This window comes from Podarcis cretensis (genome assembly GCF_951804945.1).
Source record: "Podarcis cretensis genome assembly, chromosome: 12".
NCBI classification, from domain to species: Eukaryota; Metazoa; Chordata; class Lepidosauria; order Squamata; family Lacertidae; genus Podarcis; species Podarcis cretensis.
This window is the reverse complement of record NC_137181.1, coordinates 7,842,443-7,860,323: the sequence shown is the minus strand read 5'-3', so window position 1 is coordinate 7,860,323 and position 17,881 is coordinate 7,842,443. Positions and strand designations below refer to the sequence as shown.

Below are 17,881 nucleotides of genomic sequence, written 5' to 3'. Positions count from 1 at the left end.
CACCACTTTAGCTAATGGGGCCTCCAGCTGCCGCCGTGCTGCCGGAACACGATTTCTGTTCTCATCCTGAAGCAAAATTCTTAACCTGAGGTACTATTTCTGCGTTAGCGGAGTCCGTAACCTGGTTAGTGGCAATTGATAGCCTTCTCCACCATGAATTTGCCTGATCTTCTTTGGAAGCCACCCAAGTCGGCCATCAATATCTCCAGTGGCAGTGAGTTCCATAGTTTAACTATGAGAATAAGTGCTCTCTTTGATCTGTGATGAATCTTCCAGCATTCTGCTTCTGGCCAGAGCAGGACACTGAACACACAGAGGAATATTCCTTCTTGAATTTGACCCTACACATTTCCATTTCCCTTTTTATCCTGAGCCCTCGACTTCATCCGCCGTCTTCTGGTCCCTGCCAATTAGTTCTCTATGGCTAGATTTGATTTTTTTTATTTTTTTTACTGTGCGGTTCTTCCCATCTTTGTTGTTGTTGTTTTGTTGTTTAGTCGTGTCCGACTCTTCGTGACCCCATGGACCAGAGCATGCCAGGCACTTCTGTCTTCCACTGCCTCCGCAGTTTGGTCAAACTCATGCTGGTAGCTTGAAGAACACTGTCCAACCATCTTGTCCTCTGTCGTCCCCTTCTCCTTGTGCCCTCCATCTTTCCCAACATCAGGGTCTTTTCGAGAGAGTCTTCTCTTCTCATGAGGTGGCCAAAGTATTGGAGCCTCAGCTTCAGGATCTGTCCTTCCAGTGAGCACTCAGAGCTGATTTCCTTCAGAATGGATAGGTTTGATCTTCTTTCAGTCCATGGGACCCTCAAGAGTCTCCAGCAGCACCAGAATTCAAAAACATCCATTCTTTGGCGATCAGCCTTCTTTATGGTCCAGCTCTCACTTCCATACATCACTACTGGGAAAGCCATAGCTTTTACTATACGGACCTTTGTTGGCAAGGTGATGTCTCTACTTTTTAAGATGCTGTCTAGGTTTGTCATTGCTTTTCTCCCAAGAAGCAGGCGTCTTTTAATTTCGTGGCTGCTGTCACCATCTGCAGTGATCATGGAGCCCCAGAAAGTAAAATCTCTCACTGCCTCCATTTCTTCCCCTTCTATTTGCCAATAGGTGATGGGACCAGTTGCCATGATTTTCGTTTTTTTGATGTTGAGCTTCAGACCATATTTTGCACTCTCCTCTTTCACCCTCATTAAAAGGTTCTTTAATTCCTCCTCACCTTCTGCCATCAAGGTTGTGTCATCTGCATCCCATCTTTAGGAGTCATCAACCGCTTAATATGATTCCAGGGCTGGCTGGCTTCCCCAGAATTCGAAGCATCCGGTGTTGAAAGAAACTGGGGGAAAAGCACACATCTCATGACCTTTGGCTCGATGGAACTGGCGTGTTTTGCCGTGTGCTTTTGCAGGAAAGATTGACAGGTGTCCTCTGGAGATGCCGATCATGTCGGCTCGCTCTGTCAGAGAGCCCACTGAAGTACAGGTAATTAGTGTCCAAAAGACTGAGCAGTTTGTCTGGAAAATTGTACAAGAAAGCAGGTCAGGTTTGCTGCTCCTTGTTATGCAGTTGGGATGGGAATTTGTAGAATTGCGTTCTGGCAATCGGTCAACTGGTTGTTTGCTTAAAGCTGCCCTGTTTAACGGCTTTTAAGAAAATCCCTTTTTGCTTAGTGTTTATGATTTCCAGATGTAATCTTGAGTGCCTGCTTTTAAGAACATAAGAAGAACTTTCTGGATCAGGTCAATGAATTACAGACCAGCATCTGTTCTCAGAGTGGTTAACCACATGTCCTTGGGGAACCCACAAGGAGGATTCGATCACAGAATGACAACAACAACAACAACAACAACAACAACAACAACAACAACAACAACAACAACAACAACAACAACAACAACAACTTTATTATTTATAGCCCATGCATCGGGCTGGGTTTCCTCAGCCACTCGGGGCGGCTTCCAGCACATATAAAAACACGATAAAACATCAAACATTAAAAGCTTCCCTAAACAGGGCTGACTTCAGATGTTTCCTAAAAGTCAGAGAGTTGTTTATTTCCTTGACATCTGATGGGAGGGTGTTCCACAGGGCTGGCGCCACATCCGAGAAGGCGCTCTGCCTGGTCCCCTGTAAACTCACTTCTCATAGGGAGGGAACCGCCAGAAGGCCCTCGGAGCTGGATCTCAGTGTCAGGGCTGAATGATGGGGGTGAAGATGCTCCTTCAGGTATACAGGGCCGAAGCCATTTAGGGCTTTAAAGGTCAGCACCAACATTTGAATTGTGCTTGGAAACGTACTGGGAGCCAGTGTAGGCCTTTCAAGACCTGTGTTATATGGTCTCGGCGGCTGGTCCCAGTCACCAGTCTAGCTGCCACATTCTGGATTAGTTGTAGTTTCCGGGTCACCTTCAAAGGTAACCCCATGTAGCGCACATATCCCAATTAATCACAATCCTAATATTTATTCATTCCCAGGGTTTAGGGGGATCCCCCCCCCAATTTATAACAATAATTTATGTGTTGTTTTATCTGACTTCCTCCTTCAGGGACGCTGGGCCAATAGTTTCAACTGACCATGCAACAGGAACTGCCCATCAGACATGTTTCACAATTCAGCAACTTGAATAGGATATTGCGTAAATACAAATATTTCGCAAGAAATTTGGTGCGGCTTAGAACCGAAGCCAACTGTAAATTAATCTTTGTGCGGGATTGATGATGCCAATCCTTAAGCATGCAGAAATCTGGTTTCTATCAGGATGATCAGAGGGAGGGTGTTTTATGTTTGTGCTGCCTGGAATTAGGAAGTGCCAGGATATATGCATCCTGTCTCGGACTGACTGTTCAAATCTAAGAAGAAACCACTTGCTGACACTGAATTTTAACTTAAGAACTGTCTGATGGAGATCATTGGTTTCAGGTTGGCAGGGCTCGTAAATATATAAAATGAAAACTTTGTCTGCAGGCATTTTCAGGTGTGACGCATCCAGGTTTTTAAATCAAAATCTCTCATTAAAAACTAAACACCCCCTGAGCAGAATAAGCAAAGGCACCACCCACATACAAATTTGCTTTTGCTTTCTTCTCAAGCATCTCTGACAGTTTATCTTTACGTCAGAATATATTTTTTTTTAATGCAAATTTATTAAAAAAGATTTAGATACAAATACGTAAATATTAAACAACATTACTTATATCAAAACATAATTTTGTCGCTTCTTTAGACTCCCTCACATCTCCCGCTCCCACTTACATCATTACAAAAAAGATTTTTTTCAGGCAAATTACCCACTTGTTTACAATCTTATCTCCACTCATTTAAATAAGATCTAGCAATTCTCCCAAAAGTTTATATTTTCCTTAATCTCACTTATCGTCAAAATCAGATCGAATTCAATGGTAGGCAATTATTTATGATCTAGCATCCTTCTTAGCATTCAACCAAATTACAATATTTTTGTAAATAAATCTTAAATTTCCTCCAGTCCTCCTCAATCCTCTCCTCTCCTAGGTCTCGGATTCTACCAGTCATCTCGGCCAGTTGCATATAGTCCATCAGCTGCATCTGCCAATCTTCTAGCGTGGGTAGATCTTGGGTTTTCCAACTCTTAGCGATAAGTATCCTTGCTGCCGTTGTTGCATACATAAAAAATGTTCGGTCCTTCTTTAACACCTTCTGGCCGACAATACCCAGAAGGAAGGCCTCTGGTTTCTTAGTGAAGGTATACTTAAATACCTCTTTCAACTCATTATATATCATTTCCCAGAAAGCCTTCACTTTAGGGCAAGTCCACCAGAGGTGAAAGAATGTACCTTCATGTTCTTTACATTTCCAACATTTATTATCAGACAAATGGTATATTTTGGCAAGTTTAACTGGGGTCATGTACCATCTGTATATCATTTTCATTACATTTTCCTTCAGAGCATTACATGCAGTGAAGTTCAGCCCAGTGGTCCACAACCTTTCCCAGTCCTCAAACATGATATTATGCCCGATATCCTGAGCCCATTTTATCATAACCGATTTAACCATTTTGTCTTGTGTATTCCATTTTAACAGCAAGTTATACATTCTTGATAATACCTTAGTCTTTGGTTCTAACAATTCTGTTTCCAACTTCGATTTCTCCACCTGGAACCCTACCTTTTTATCATTCTTAAAGACTTCTTTAATCTGAGCGTAATGTAACCAGTCTCGCACTTTATCCTTCATTTTCTCCAAACTCTGCAATTTCCAATTATCTCCATCTTTTTCTAATATTTCCCAATATTTTGGCCATCTTTACGTCAGAATAGATCAGACATGCCAGGAATGAAAAAATGCTTCTCTTCTTTGCCTGCTAGTTAATGGTAACAAATATTTCAAAAATTAATTAAAACAGTTTTAGGTGTAAGCTTTCATGTGCATGCACACTTCTTCAGATACACTTGTATAAGCACACGAAAGCTTAAACCTAAAACTACTCAGCTGGTCTCTAAGGTGCTACATTATAATTTTTAAATTCTTTTGGAAGGTTTCTTTCAAAGACTTTCTTAGATCATATAACTTTTTTGAAGACTTGACTCTTTTAAGGGAATTTTTAGGTTTTAAGAAGAGTCTTTTTAACTATCTTTTTAAGGAATTGTTTCAATTTCTTTTGACTACGGCAGTCCAACACGGCTACCTACTTGAATCTTGCAAAAATTAAGCTTGGGGGAGAGTTGAACTTGCATTAGGGCTGGAATTCAGGGTCCCCTTGTGTAAAATTGCAGGCATCTCAACAGCATCCCTTGAAAACAGGCATAGGCAAACTCCGGCCCTCCAGTTGTTTGGGACTACAATTCCCATCATCCCTAGCTAACAGGACCAGTGGTCGGGGATGATGGGAATTGTAGTCCCAAACATCTGGGGGGCTGGAGTTTGCCTATGCCTGCTTTAAAACAATTCTATTAATCCCAAAGATGGCTCTCTTCATATGACTGAGTTGCACCTGCATGCATTCCATAAAAGTGCAAAGGTCAAAGGGGCATTGTATTAGCACCCTCTGCTGTTGGCCAGGAGTTAATTTGAGCTTGAGCTGCTATGCATTATTTGGGTCCTTTCCTGCAGTCAACCAGGCTTAGGGAAATAGTGGGGCCAAGAGACGAGGGTCCAGTGTCATAGAAGGCAGAGGGGGAAGGGACAGGGAATAGTGTAGGATACTGGCTACATTTGGATGTCACAATACACTGTGGCTTATTGTGATAGAAATGTGCTGCCGGGGGCTTTGAGCTGTCACACTCCTTTTCCTCTGGCACGGCTGCGAGGAGGTGATTTCAAACCACTGCTTCAGTTTTTTAAAACCACAGTTTACTGTGCCCTTCAAGCCCTAAACTGTGGTTGATCTTAGCTACAGCTTGTGGAGAGTGGCCAGCTTTTGTAACCCGCAGTTTGGGTTGTTACGATTAAGCATGGCGTGTTGGATTTGGACAAACGGACCAGCAGTGGTTAATCGGAAGCAGAGAGCTTCCAAATTCTTCCTCGAACCTTCCGATGTCTCATTCAGGTCACGATAAACTGTGGCTTATTGTGATGCCTAAATGCAGCCTCTCCAAGAGAGGACTGGAGAAGAGAGTGCACTCAGAGGTTTCCTGAATCACTTCCCTTCCTCCATTCATTGAGGAGATGAGTAATGCGGTGATTTTATTTTTCATTAATACAAATCATTCTGGTTCCCAAGCATTGCTGTTTTGCCAGAAAGCTGCAGCCAAGGTTGAAGTAGGAGGGAACACTGAACAACACTTGAATAGAGAGCAGCTTCCACTATTATTTCCATTTATTTATTTATTTATTTATTTTCTCTCTCATTTTTTTTACTTCAACATTCTCTTTTAGTCGTTCATTTCTTTATCTCTCTCGGCTCCTGCTCCTGCTCCGTCTCCAGAGACGGAGGCCCGCTGAAATGTCAAATGCGCTGACACTTAGCCAGTGAAAACCAGCCTGCTTTGAACTTAACCTTGGCCAAATCCATAAAACAGGGCAGAAGTGGGGAAACCAAGGGCCACATGCCTTCTAGAGGGCCACACACCAGTGGTGGGCAGGACCAGAGGTAAATTGGGAAGAGCGTTGGATGTGAGTTTTTCCACTGAAAAGTAGGCCGCAGCCCAGCCACACAAAGGCCAGAGGTTTCTACATAAACCGCTGGCAGTTGTAAGGGCAGGTGGGTGTGGCTTGAGCAAAATGGCGTCACAGGTGAAACGAGGAGGCCTCTTGTTCCTTATTAGGCCCACGTACTTGAGCTTTTTCATTGTTTCCTTCAATTAATAAAACAGGAGTTGAGAAAGATTGTGTGCCCCCTCCCCTCTAACTAAAGCTCAGAGCCAATAGATGGCTTCTCCCAAGGCTTCATTGCCCCAGCAAGACCCACCTTCTAACCCCTTCTCAAGCTGGTCTTCCAAGAAATGATTGGAGGTCATTGAATGATCTTGGACCATAAATGGCCTTTCTGCTTTGCTGCTGTCTTTCTGCTTGTCTCTTGTGGAGGTGAGGGGAGGAAATCATGTATGACAGGCATGCCAAACATCAAGTGGGCTGTGATCTACTATCCAGTATAAAAAAAATGGCAGTGATCTACCACCCTCCGAAGTAATTGAAGTTCAATCAATCAGTCTTTATTTCACAGATACAGTAGTTATGTTTGGATATCTTCATGACTCATGGCTACTGGTCCCATCACCTCCTGGCAAATAGAAGGGGAAGAAATGGAGGCAGTGAGAGATTTTACTTTCTTGGGCTCCACGAAATTAAAAGACGCCTGCTTCTTGGGAGAAGGGCAATGACAGGCCTAGACAGCATCTTGAGAAGTAGAGACATCACCTTGCCAACAAAGGTCCGTATAGTTAAAGCTATGGTTTTCCCAGTAGTGATGTATGGAAGTGAGAGCTGGACCATAAAGAAGGCTGATCGCCGAAGAATTGATGCTTTTGAATTATGGTGCTGGAGGAGACTCTTGAGAGTCCCATGGACTGCAAGAAGATCAAACCTCTCCATTCTGAAGGAAATCAGCCCTGAGTGCTCACTGGAAGGACAGATTGTGAAGCTGAGGCTCCAGTACTTTGGCCACCTCATGAGAAGAGAAGAGTCCTGGAGAAGACCCTGATGTTGGGAAAGATGGAGGGCACAAGGAGAAGGGGGCGACAGAGGATGAGATGGTTGGATAGTGTTTTCGAGGTTACCAGCATGAGTCTGACCAAGCTGCGGGGTGCAGTGGAGGACAGGAGTGCCTGGCGTTCTCTGGTCCATGGGGTCACGAAGAGTCGGACACGACTAAACGACTAAACAACAACAAAATCTTCATGACAGATCCAAATAGATATTAGATGGACAAGTAACTAATCAAGTGAAAAAAGTCAAACTATGTATATTTGTATTAGTTTACACAGTTGTGAGGAGCCAGTCAGAGCACACCAGGCTCTCTCTCTCTCTCTCTCTCTCTCTCTCTCTCTCTCTCTCGGCATTCCCATGCCCTCTCTCCACCTCAGTCTTTCCCCTAAAATGGTAAAGGGACCCCTGACCATTAGGGCCAGTCGTGGCCGACTCTGGGATTGCAGTGCTCATCTCGCTTTATTGGCCGAAGGAGCTGGCGTACAGCTTCTGGGTCATGTGGCCAGCATGACTAAGCCGCTTCTGGCGAACCAGAGCAGCGCACAGAAACGCCATTTACCTTCCCACCGGAGTGGTACCTATTTATCTACTTGCACCTTGATGTGCTTTCAAACTGCTAGGTTGGCAGGAGCAGGGACTGAGCAATGAGAGCTCACCCCGTCACAGGGATTCGAACCGCCAACCTTCTGATCGGCAAGTCCTAGGCTCTGGTTTAACCCCCAGTACCATCCGCGTCCCAGTCTTTCCCCTACTGTTGCTTTAAGTCACAGTTGACTTTGTGCAGCCTGCGACCGACAAAAATCAGTCTGTGATCTACGAGTTGATTGTGATTGACGTGTTGGACATGCCTGATGTATGACATCTTGAGCTTGTTGAAGGAAGGAAGTTGTGGGTGCAACTATGACTGATAAAAAAACTCCTTACCAGATAAAGACGTTGCTAGGCAAGATCTGGAAGAAGCCATGAGCCCCACATCTCCTCTTCCTCTTTTGATCACTGCACAAAGACAAAACCTTGACACCGGCATCCTTGCTTCCACACCTCCGCCCTTCCAACAACATGTTCCTAGACCCTGAATGCAATTTGTTCATATGGCCAAAATGACCTTTCGTTTCTCTCACGGAAACTCGGCAGTTTATCAACGTTCCGCCGCTCGCATCTTTGATTCCATTGTACCAGAACCTTTCCTATCTCTTGCCTCCTTTATACAATGTTGTCTCTTTCTTTTCTTTTGCAGAGATTTGAAGAGCTCGAGGCAAAATCTTCTGAGCTCCTCACACTTCAGTCACAGGAAAAGATCTAAATCTGTTTCATGAAGACTGCAGTTTGGTTTATTGTCAAGATGATCACATGCTGGAAAACCTGTGTCTTGGCAGCCATACTTCTTCCTCTGGTAAGTAACCCTAGGAGTGTTGCCATCACATCAAGTTACCTTCCTACAAGCTGCATTCTTTTAAGGTAGATACCCTGGCTGCATATGCAACTCTCCATTCCCACAACCCAGAGGTTGTTCAAGTGTGGAAAGGGGAAAAGCAAAGACCAGTTCCTAAGCACACATTCATGGTATTTTCAGCTGTGAGGGAGACATTTAACCTTTCAGTTTTCAGGAGTGAGGAAGCTGTGCTTAGGTGAAGGGAGCCTCATATGAATCTAAACAGACTCATGGGTGTCCACATAATTTTTTCCAGGATGGGGGGCAACTTTAAACACTGAAAGGCAGGGGTGCAGACCAGCGTGTCACCAAAAAATGGAATAATGCCTGCACATTTTCTTTCATATATCAGGTTTTACAAATTCTAAAAGCCTTTTTTTAAAAAGGAATGTGGAGATTGTTTTTCATGGCAGGGCTGAGGAGTGCAACTGTAAAAAAGGTAAAAGGTAAAGGACCTCTGGATGGTAAAGTCCAGTCAAAGGGGACTATGGGGTTGCGGGATTCATCTCGCTTTCAGGCCGAGGGAGCCGGCATTTGTCCACAGATAGCTTTCTGGGTTGCCAGCATGACTAAACCACTTCTGGTGCAACAGGACACCGTGACGGAAACCAGAGTGCACGGAAACACTGTTTACCTTCTCACTGCAGTGGTACCTATTTATCTACTTGCACTGGTGTGCTTTCAAACTGCTAGGTTGGCAGGAGCTGGGACAGAGCAACAGGGGCTCACTTCATCTTGGGGATTCGAACCGCCAACCTTCTGATAAGCAAGCCCAAGAGGTTCAGTGGTTTAGACCAGTGTTTCCCAACCTTGTGCCTCCAGCTGTTTTTGAACTACAACTCCCATCATCCCTGACTAGCATGACCAGTGGCAAGGGATGATGGGAATTGTAGTCCAAAAACAGCTGGAGGCACAAGGTTGGGAAACACTGGTTTAGACCACAGTGCCACCCATGTCCCTAATGTATTTCCTCCTCGCTCCAGATCTTTATGCCCAGATCCCTCCATTGTTTGACCCCATGGTGAAGAGATTTGAGTGGAGAGTCTCTTGACATGTAGAATTGTGTCCTGAACTCGTTGACCAAATTGGTATAAAGATATTCAAGTGAGATATTGTCCTTGGGGGTGGGATGGGGACTTGGCTTGGCCAACAAACAAACAAATAAAAATCAGATAAACAGGGAGTTAAATTTTTGATTCTTGGGGCACTGTTGCTGCAAAGTCTTAGTGGTAGTAGGTTATCTTCATTTCTTTGAGGGGCTGCTGACACCAGGTTTTTCAATCGGATTATATGGACTACAAACCAATCTTTTGAAGGAGGCAGTAATTGTAACTTCACATTGTAAAGAGTGTCCGAGTCTGTGACAAATGATATGAATCTTTGGAGAGGGAGACACAGAGATAATGTTTTCCCATTAACACTACTTTGCCTTTGTTCTTTTGGAGCCAATATGTTCATTACAAGAGCGATGCTGGGTCATTAATTTTCTCTAATGTTGTTCATGGCGGCCTACAATGGTGGCATTTGCGAAGCAGTTGCTTCTGGGTTTCTCTAGGTGCCAAGACAGTTATTTGCTTGTGATTCCAAGAGACCTATTGGGCTTGCACAGTTTTGGAAGCCCCATGACACCTTCTGTGTTGTCATCCTCTGTTGTCCTGCCCTGTGTGTTTACAGACTCAGATTGCTTCTTATCCATACATAAATGAGAGCTGCAACCAAGGCCCCAAATGCACTATTCATTTAAAGCAGTAGCATACTAGTATTTTAAATACTCATGGCTTTTCCCCACCCCCAAAGAATCCTGGGAGTTGAAGAATAATGGACATTATATAGCTCACTGAGCATCACCTTATCCCCTTCTCACACAACTTGTTCAGTCTTCAGTTTAAGATAAAAAGGTTAATGCTTCAGGTTAAGAACTTTGCTTCAGGATGAGAACAGAAATCATGCTCCAGTGGTGCAGCAGCAGCAGGAGGCCCCATTAGCTAAAGTGGTGCTTCAGGTTAAGAACAGTTTCAGGTTAAGAACGGACCTCCGGAATGAATTATGTACTTAACCCGAGGTACCACTGTACTTTAAAATGAGGCTGCATTTTAAATTGCATTTTAACCTGTATTTTAAATTGGTTTCCCCCCCTTTTCCCTGCTCTCTTTTTCACCTATGATGTTTTTACTGTGATTTTATTGGTGTTAGCCACCCTGAGCCCAGCTCTGGCTGGGGAGAGCAGATATAAATAAAATTAATTATTATTATTATTATTAGTGTGTTGCACCCGGTCCTGGTTTGTGGGCTTCCCATGGAAATCTGGCTGGCCAACATGAGAACAGGATACTGGACTGCGTGGGCCTTTGGTCTGATCCAGCAGCTGAGCACTTAGATTATGGCTGCTGTCAAAGTGTTTTTGCCAGGGAGACCAAGCGAAGCCGCCACTGAGGAAACGCAGGGGTGAAACCTACAGCGCACATGTCCCCTTTAAGCTGGCTACAAAAGATGCGCGGGAAACAATTTGATTTGTGAGTCACAACGTTGCCTTGAGGGCTTGGAGCTGAATTTTAAAGGCAACTGCAATGCAGGTGTTTGAATTGCCAGTAATGATTCAATCAGGTGGATTTTTGGCACTAAGGACTGGCACTTCCTCCAGATGCCTTTGTAGCGCTTCAAGGTTGGAGTGCGCAGATAATAAATGGTTCCTGCCTTAGGCTGCGATTAGTATGATAAGGCTGGTTTTTAAGGGAAGGCGCGAGCGGCACTCTGCTGTGCTAATGACAGGGTGTGAAGAAACACTGTGAATGGCAGAGAGGTAAATACAAGCCCGGGAGAATATCGGGAAGAGGAGGGAGGATTGCTCAGTGGTGGAGTTCAGTCGTTGCATCTGCAAGGTCCTGGGTTCAATCCTAGACATCTCCAGTTACGAAATATCTCAAGAATAGCAGGAATGTCCGTTGGAGACCTTGGAGGCAGCACTGTTTTCCATCTTCCTGACATTTCCTTCCCTGATAACTTTCACATTTTATGTGACCTTTCACACAATATAAAAGACACCTCTGAAAATCTAGCAGAATTTAGCAGGAGTTTGGTGCTCATTTCCATGTCAATTGCTTCCCAGTTGACCCAGAAATTGAGGGTGTTTTGTCCAGTATTTCCACCTGCCCAAGTTTTCATAAATCATACCATTTTCCCTCCCTTCCCAAATGCAAAGGAGGTAAAGGTAAAGGGACCCCTGGCCATTAGGTCCAGTCGCAGACGACTCTGGGGTTGCTCATCTTGCTTTACTGGCCATGGGATCCGGCGTACAGCTTCCGGGTCATGTGGCCAGCATGACTAAGCCGCTTCTGGCGAACCAGAGCAGCGCATGGAAATGCTATTTACCTTCCCACCGGAGCAGTACCTATTTATCTACTTGCACTTTGACGTGCTTTCGAACTGCTAGGTTGGCAGGAGCAGGGACCGAGCAACGGGAGCTCACCCCATCATGGGGATTCAAAGCGCCGACCTTCTGATTGGCAAGGCCTAGCTCTGTGGTTTAACCCACAGCGCCACCTGTGTCCCCAAATCACACACCAGACAAAATCAACGGACCCTGGAAACAGAAGGGAGAGGCAGGTAATACAATAGTTTCTGCATCCCATTGACTTGGTCAGTGTTATTCGCATGAGAAGCAAATAGCATTTGAGGAGAGTTGTTGATATCGGCTTCCCCATCAGGTTTTTGAAAAGGCTCAGCTCAGTGAGGGGCGGGGGGGGGGGGGTGCGGGGAAGTAGAAAAAGGAAATGCTGGAAAGAAATTGCAAGGAAATAGACTTGCCTCGAGGCACTTCAGATTCGGCTATTAATAACCAGGATGAGGAAGGAGACTATTCAAGGCTTTAATAAGCGTGTTGCTGAATTTCTGCTGCTGAATCAGCAGCTTGCTTAAGTGTTGTCAGCTTACTTAGGCCCTGGCAGGGAAGTCTACAGGGTGCATTAAAAGCTGGAGGGGAGCTGATGATATACAAATAGGAACATTGATAAAAAATGGACAGGCATCCCTTTTCTGCTTCACTCCTTGAACATACCTTCTCCTCTCATGGACAGATCACACTGCTCTGCAATTTCTCTACCAGCTGTTTTGGACAGTCTTGTGAGTCTACCACAGGGGTCAGCAAACTTTTTCAGCAGGGGGGCTGGTCCACTGTCCCTCAGATCTTGTGGGGGGCCTGACTATATTTTGAAGAAAAAAAATACAAATGAACGAATTCCTATGCCCCACAAATAACGCAGAGATGCATTTTAAATAAAAGCACACATTCTACTCATGCAAAAATACGATAATTCCCTCACCGTCCGCGGGCCAGATTTAGAAGGCGATTGGGCCGGATCTGGCCCCCGGGCCTTAGTTTGCCTACCCATGGTCTATGAGATTTTGGAGAGGGCACTCCATGTATTCCTGTGTCTGTGTCACTGTCTGAGCTGACAAGCTGCGTTCTTTCACTCTGGCTCTCTCTTTAGTTTCCCCTGTGTCCAGAGATCAGGTTATGGCTGCTTCCTGCTGTTTCTCCCTCCCCTCTGCATCCCCCTCTTATCTGCTCTCTCTCTGTGCCTGCGTTGTCATTCCCTGTCAGTGAAGGAACAGAGCTGACAGCATGTAAGCTTTTGCAGATGCAGATATCTACCAATACATACAAAGTACCGCCGTTGCTCGAAATAAACTCCAGCGATTCAAGACGTAACACTGGACAAGTAACACTGGCTAATAGACAGGCTGACTTCAGACTCACAGAATGATACTACCGAGTTGACTGCATTAACCACAGATATAGTTGGGGCACTGGGCCCTTACCAGAGCAACTGACCTGGCTGAACAGTGAGAAAATAAGGAGAGCCTTGTGGATCAGGACAAAGGGGCCCCAGAATCCTGTTCCCACAGTGGCCAACCAGATGCCAATGGGAAACCAGCAAGAAGCATTTGAGCACAGGAACAACTTTCCTCTCTTGTGGTTTCCAGAAACTGATATTCAGAAGCAGCTGCTTCCAGCTGGGGAGGCAGACCATAGCCATCCTGGCTAGTAGCCATTGATAGCCTCATCCTACAGTGACTGTTAGAATTTCTGCTCCATGATTGCAGTCATGGGAATGTCTATCACATAATGGTGTATGTTTTGACTCCACAGAGTGGGAAGTGACGGAGACAGGATGTTTGTGTTACTGTGTTCCTTGAAGTGGGACTATTGTCCTTTGTTCTTTTTCTCTTTGCTGTCTGATGCTAGAGAGAGAGGGAGCCATGTTGCAGTGCTCCGTGTGTGTTTATATGTAAATAAAGTAGATTAGCCAAAATGCTGAGTTGCTGAGGTCTGTTACGCAAGCTGCGAACACTCTGCGGATCCCTAAGTGTGCCGGTGTCTGTTGGCATTGGTCGCTGTGATGTTTGGGCTGAAGAAGGCTTTTGAAACTCCCAAATGAATGACCAGGAGGGAGAGAACATGCCAGTAGGGCATGCGTCTCTACCAGGGTTCTACTCGAGTGTAGGACGAGCTCCTGACAGTGACTGGTATAGGCGTCATTTTTCCAGTTTGTTGTCCTATCTCTTCCTCTTCCTTTTTTCCTTTATCTCTCTTCTTTTTCTCTGTTAGATATGGCAGACATTTTGTGCTATTCCATGCCCCACTTCAGCCAGAGCCAGCCACCCTGGCAGACATTTTGCAACTGGTGCCCACAGCACTTTTCTTAAAATGCAAAACTCTGGCCCCCAAAAGTTGGTGCTCCCATTACCTATCAAGTGTTGTGCTGAGCTCCTGACATCTTAGTGTACATTCATGAGATATGCACTTGATTTAAAGGCCATTGGTTTAAACTAAAGAAAATTAAACCACTGGCAACTATCCCAAACGTCTGCCTTTTGCGTGCAGAAATTGGCTTGGAGACTCTAAAAAATGGACATTTTTTTTCCTATTATTCTTTGCCATTCAACTGGCCAATTTACTCGAGTCTGAGGGACAATGTTTAGCCAAGGTCACCCTTGTCTCAGTGGTAAATTTAAACCTTTCCAGCCTTCTATAAGTGATGGCTCTCTGCACCTTTCCCCCTTTTAATCAACTCACCTGACTCCTTATTTGGAAGAGCAGATGTCTCTCAGTCCTTCGGGCATCTCAGCGCCTGGGCTCTTTTGCCATCTGCTGAAAACTATAACCACCTCTTTTGCTTGCAGGGCATAACTTTCTCCTGCCCTTGGAAAGTCATGGAACGTAGGCAGTTGCCATATGCCAACTCAGTAGAGGCACAAGCTGGTGTAGCTATAACTTAATATCGTCTATGGGACACGGGTGGCACTGTGGGTTAAACCACAGAGCCTAGGACTGTTGTGGTCTAAACTACTGAGCCTCTTGGGCTTGACGATCGGAAAGTTGGTGTCTCGAATCCCCATGACAGGGTGAGCTCCCGTTGCTCAGTCCCTGCTCCTGCCAACCTAGCATTTCGAAAGCACATGAAAGTGCAAGTAGATAAATAGGTACTGCTCCGGTGGGAAGGTCAACAGCATTTCCGTGCACTGCTCTGGTTCACTAGAAGCGGCTTCGTCATGCTGGCCACATGACCCGGAAGCTGTATGCCAGCTCCCTCGGCCAATAAAGGGAGATGAGCGCCGCAACCCCAGAGTCGGCCACAACTGGACCTAATGATCAGGGGTCCCTTTACCTTTACTAATATCATCTACACTAACTGGCAGTGGTTTCAGTCAGAGGGCACCCTGGAGATTCTTTGACTTGAACCTGGGACTTTTGCATGCAACAGAAGTCGTCAGTGTGTAAGCCTGGGGGTCACCAGCTGTTTTGGGACAGTGGGCACTTTGGGACGTCGAGAAACCGTTGTGGGTACTAGTCAGAAAATGGCTGCCTTGGGGGATGGCGTTACACAAAAGGGCTGCTTTGAGTTGTGGCATAATGCAGAAGAGCTGTAGGAAAAAGAGTAGAAGAGTAGAAAAATGAATCTTCTCTATTTAGAGTGGATGGGAGAGGGAGTTTCTGATTCTGGCATCCACTGAAAATTAGCTCTATCTAAGGGGGTTTGTTCAATGCAGTAGTAGTAGTAATAGTAGTAGTAATAATACAGTAGTACCTCGGGTTACAGACGCTTCAGGTTACAGATGCTTCAGGTTACAGACTCTGCTAGCCCAGAAATAGTACCTTGGGTTAAGAACTTTGCATCAGGATGAGAACAGAAATCGCTCGGCGGCGGCATGGTGGCAGTGGGAGGCCCCATTAGCTAAAGTGGTGCTTCAGGTTAAGAACAGACTTCCAGAACGAATTAAGTTCTTAACCTGAGGTACCACTGTAATAATATTTATATCCTGCCCATCTGGCTGGGTTTCCCTAGCCACTCTGGGTGGCTTCCAGCAGAATATTAAAATACAATGATTAATCAAATATTAAAGAAGAAGAGCTTGGATTTGATATCCTGCTTTATCACTACCCTAAGGAGTCTCAAAGCATCTAACAATCTCCTTTCCCTTCCTCCCCCACAACAAACACTCTGTGAGGTGAGTGAGGCTGACAGACTTCGGAGAAGTGTGACTAGCCCAAGGTCACCCAGCAGCTGCATGTGGAGGAGCAGGGACTCGAACCCATTTCACCAGATTACAAGTCCACCGCTCTTAACCACTACACCACACTGGCTTCCCTAAACAGGGCTGCCTTCAGAGGTCTTCTAAAAGTCTGATAGTTGTTTATTTCTTTGACATCTGGTGGGTGGGTGTTCCACAGGTCGGGCGTCACCACCGAGAAGGCCCTTTGCCTGGTTCCCTGAAACCTCACTTCTCGCAATGAGGGAACCGCCAGAAGGCCCTCGGCGCTGGACCTCAGTGTCTGGGCTGAACAATGGAGATGCTCCTTCAATGTAGGTGATGCTGAATTATTGTAGACCGAAACTGAGCAGGAAATAGATACATCCTGTTATGGATTGTGGATGTTTACTGAGTACTGAGGTCCTCTTCAGGTGCCATAGCAGTTGGGAACCTTAGCACATGTGGGTGCCCTGTCAGAGACCCTGGAGGGAGCAGACAGAGACATAGATTAAGGATCCATCAGGAATGGACCTCTCATTCCCATGCTTCTGCTCCCCCCCCCCAAATGGCAATTTGGTCCAAAATTGTAACCACTTAGCATGACTGTACAGTGGTACCTCGGGTTACAGATGCTTCAGTTTACAGACACTTCAGGTTACGGACTCCGCTAACCCAGAAATAGTACCTCGGGTTAAGAACTTTGCTTCAGGATGAGAACAGAAATCGTACTCAAGCGGTGTGGCAGCAGTGGAAGGCCCCATTAGCTAAAGTGATACCTCAGGTTAAGAACAGTTTCAGGTTCAGAACGGACCTCCAGAACGAATTAAGTTCATAACCTGAGGTACCACTGTACCTGTCTGACTGAGAGCACCTCGATGAGAGAGAGAGAGCATTCCCTGGATTCGATTGTCCACCGGCAACCAAAGTGGCACACTTCAGCAGGAGACATGCCACTGAAGACATAGGATTATTTTTGACACAACAGAATCTGAGGAAAGGCTCTTTGGGCAGTGATGTCATATCCCCATGGGGCACACTGCCTAGCAGGGCACAGATTCCATAGCAATATGGATGCGACAAGCAAGAGGGCATCTCGCTTGGGCTGGTGATGTCACCTGCTGACGTCATGATGCCAGCATTCACAGATGTGTGATTCACAAGTGTGGGAGGATTTGCTGCGAGTCGTGATTCCCCTTCTCTGAAATAACTGCATTTGGCCCCAGATTGCTTGCCTTCTATGAGTGCATAATGCCTTTAAACACGTTAGTCTTGACGTAGCCATAAAGTGATTGTTTTGGATAAATAAGTGTCTTCAGTTGCTCTGGGGAGGGAATGTGGTGAATAGACCACATTTATTGCCTGCGCTTCTCCTTCAGTTCTTTGCATTCCCATCTAAAGGCTTTGCAGAGACCCTGGAGATCAATTAGCAATAATAAGCTAGATGGATCAGCTTTGATCAGGCCACTCCCTGCATCTAACATTCCTTTAAGGCACAGGAGTGAAATGTTGCTATGCATCGTATGGAGACTGGCAGCAGATCAGAGTGACTGGGGGAACCTAGGCAGATGAGTAGGGTACAAATAAGGTAAAAAGTTAAATGACCCCTGGATGGTTAAGTCCAGTCAAAGGCGACTATGGGGTTGCGGAGTTCATCTCGCTTTCAGGCCGAGGGAGCCAGTGTTTGTCCGCAGACAGCTTTCCGGGTCATGTAGCCGCATGACTTAATCGCTTCTGGCACAACAGGAAACCGTGATGAGTGCCAGAGTGCATGGAAATGCCGCATACC

At 45.5% G+C, this 17,881-nt stretch overlaps 1 protein-coding gene across 8 annotated transcripts in view; it reads left to right on the top strand.

Annotated features, from left to right (window-relative positions):
* The window catches only part of ADCYAP1R1 (ADCYAP receptor type I), a 140,090-nt gene that overhangs the window by 29,848 nt on the left and 92,361 nt on the right, over positions 1–17,881 (top strand). For all 8 annotated transcript variants that reach the window (XM_079946903.1, XM_079946905.1, XM_079946900.1 and 5 more), the window contains exon 2: positions 8,368–8,523. In XM_079946903.1, the coding sequence (XP_079803029.1) occupies positions 8,443–8,523 (81 nt within the window). In that variant the 5' untranslated portion in view covers positions 8,368–8,442. The remainder of the gene's footprint in view (positions 1–8,367; positions 8,524–17,881) is intronic.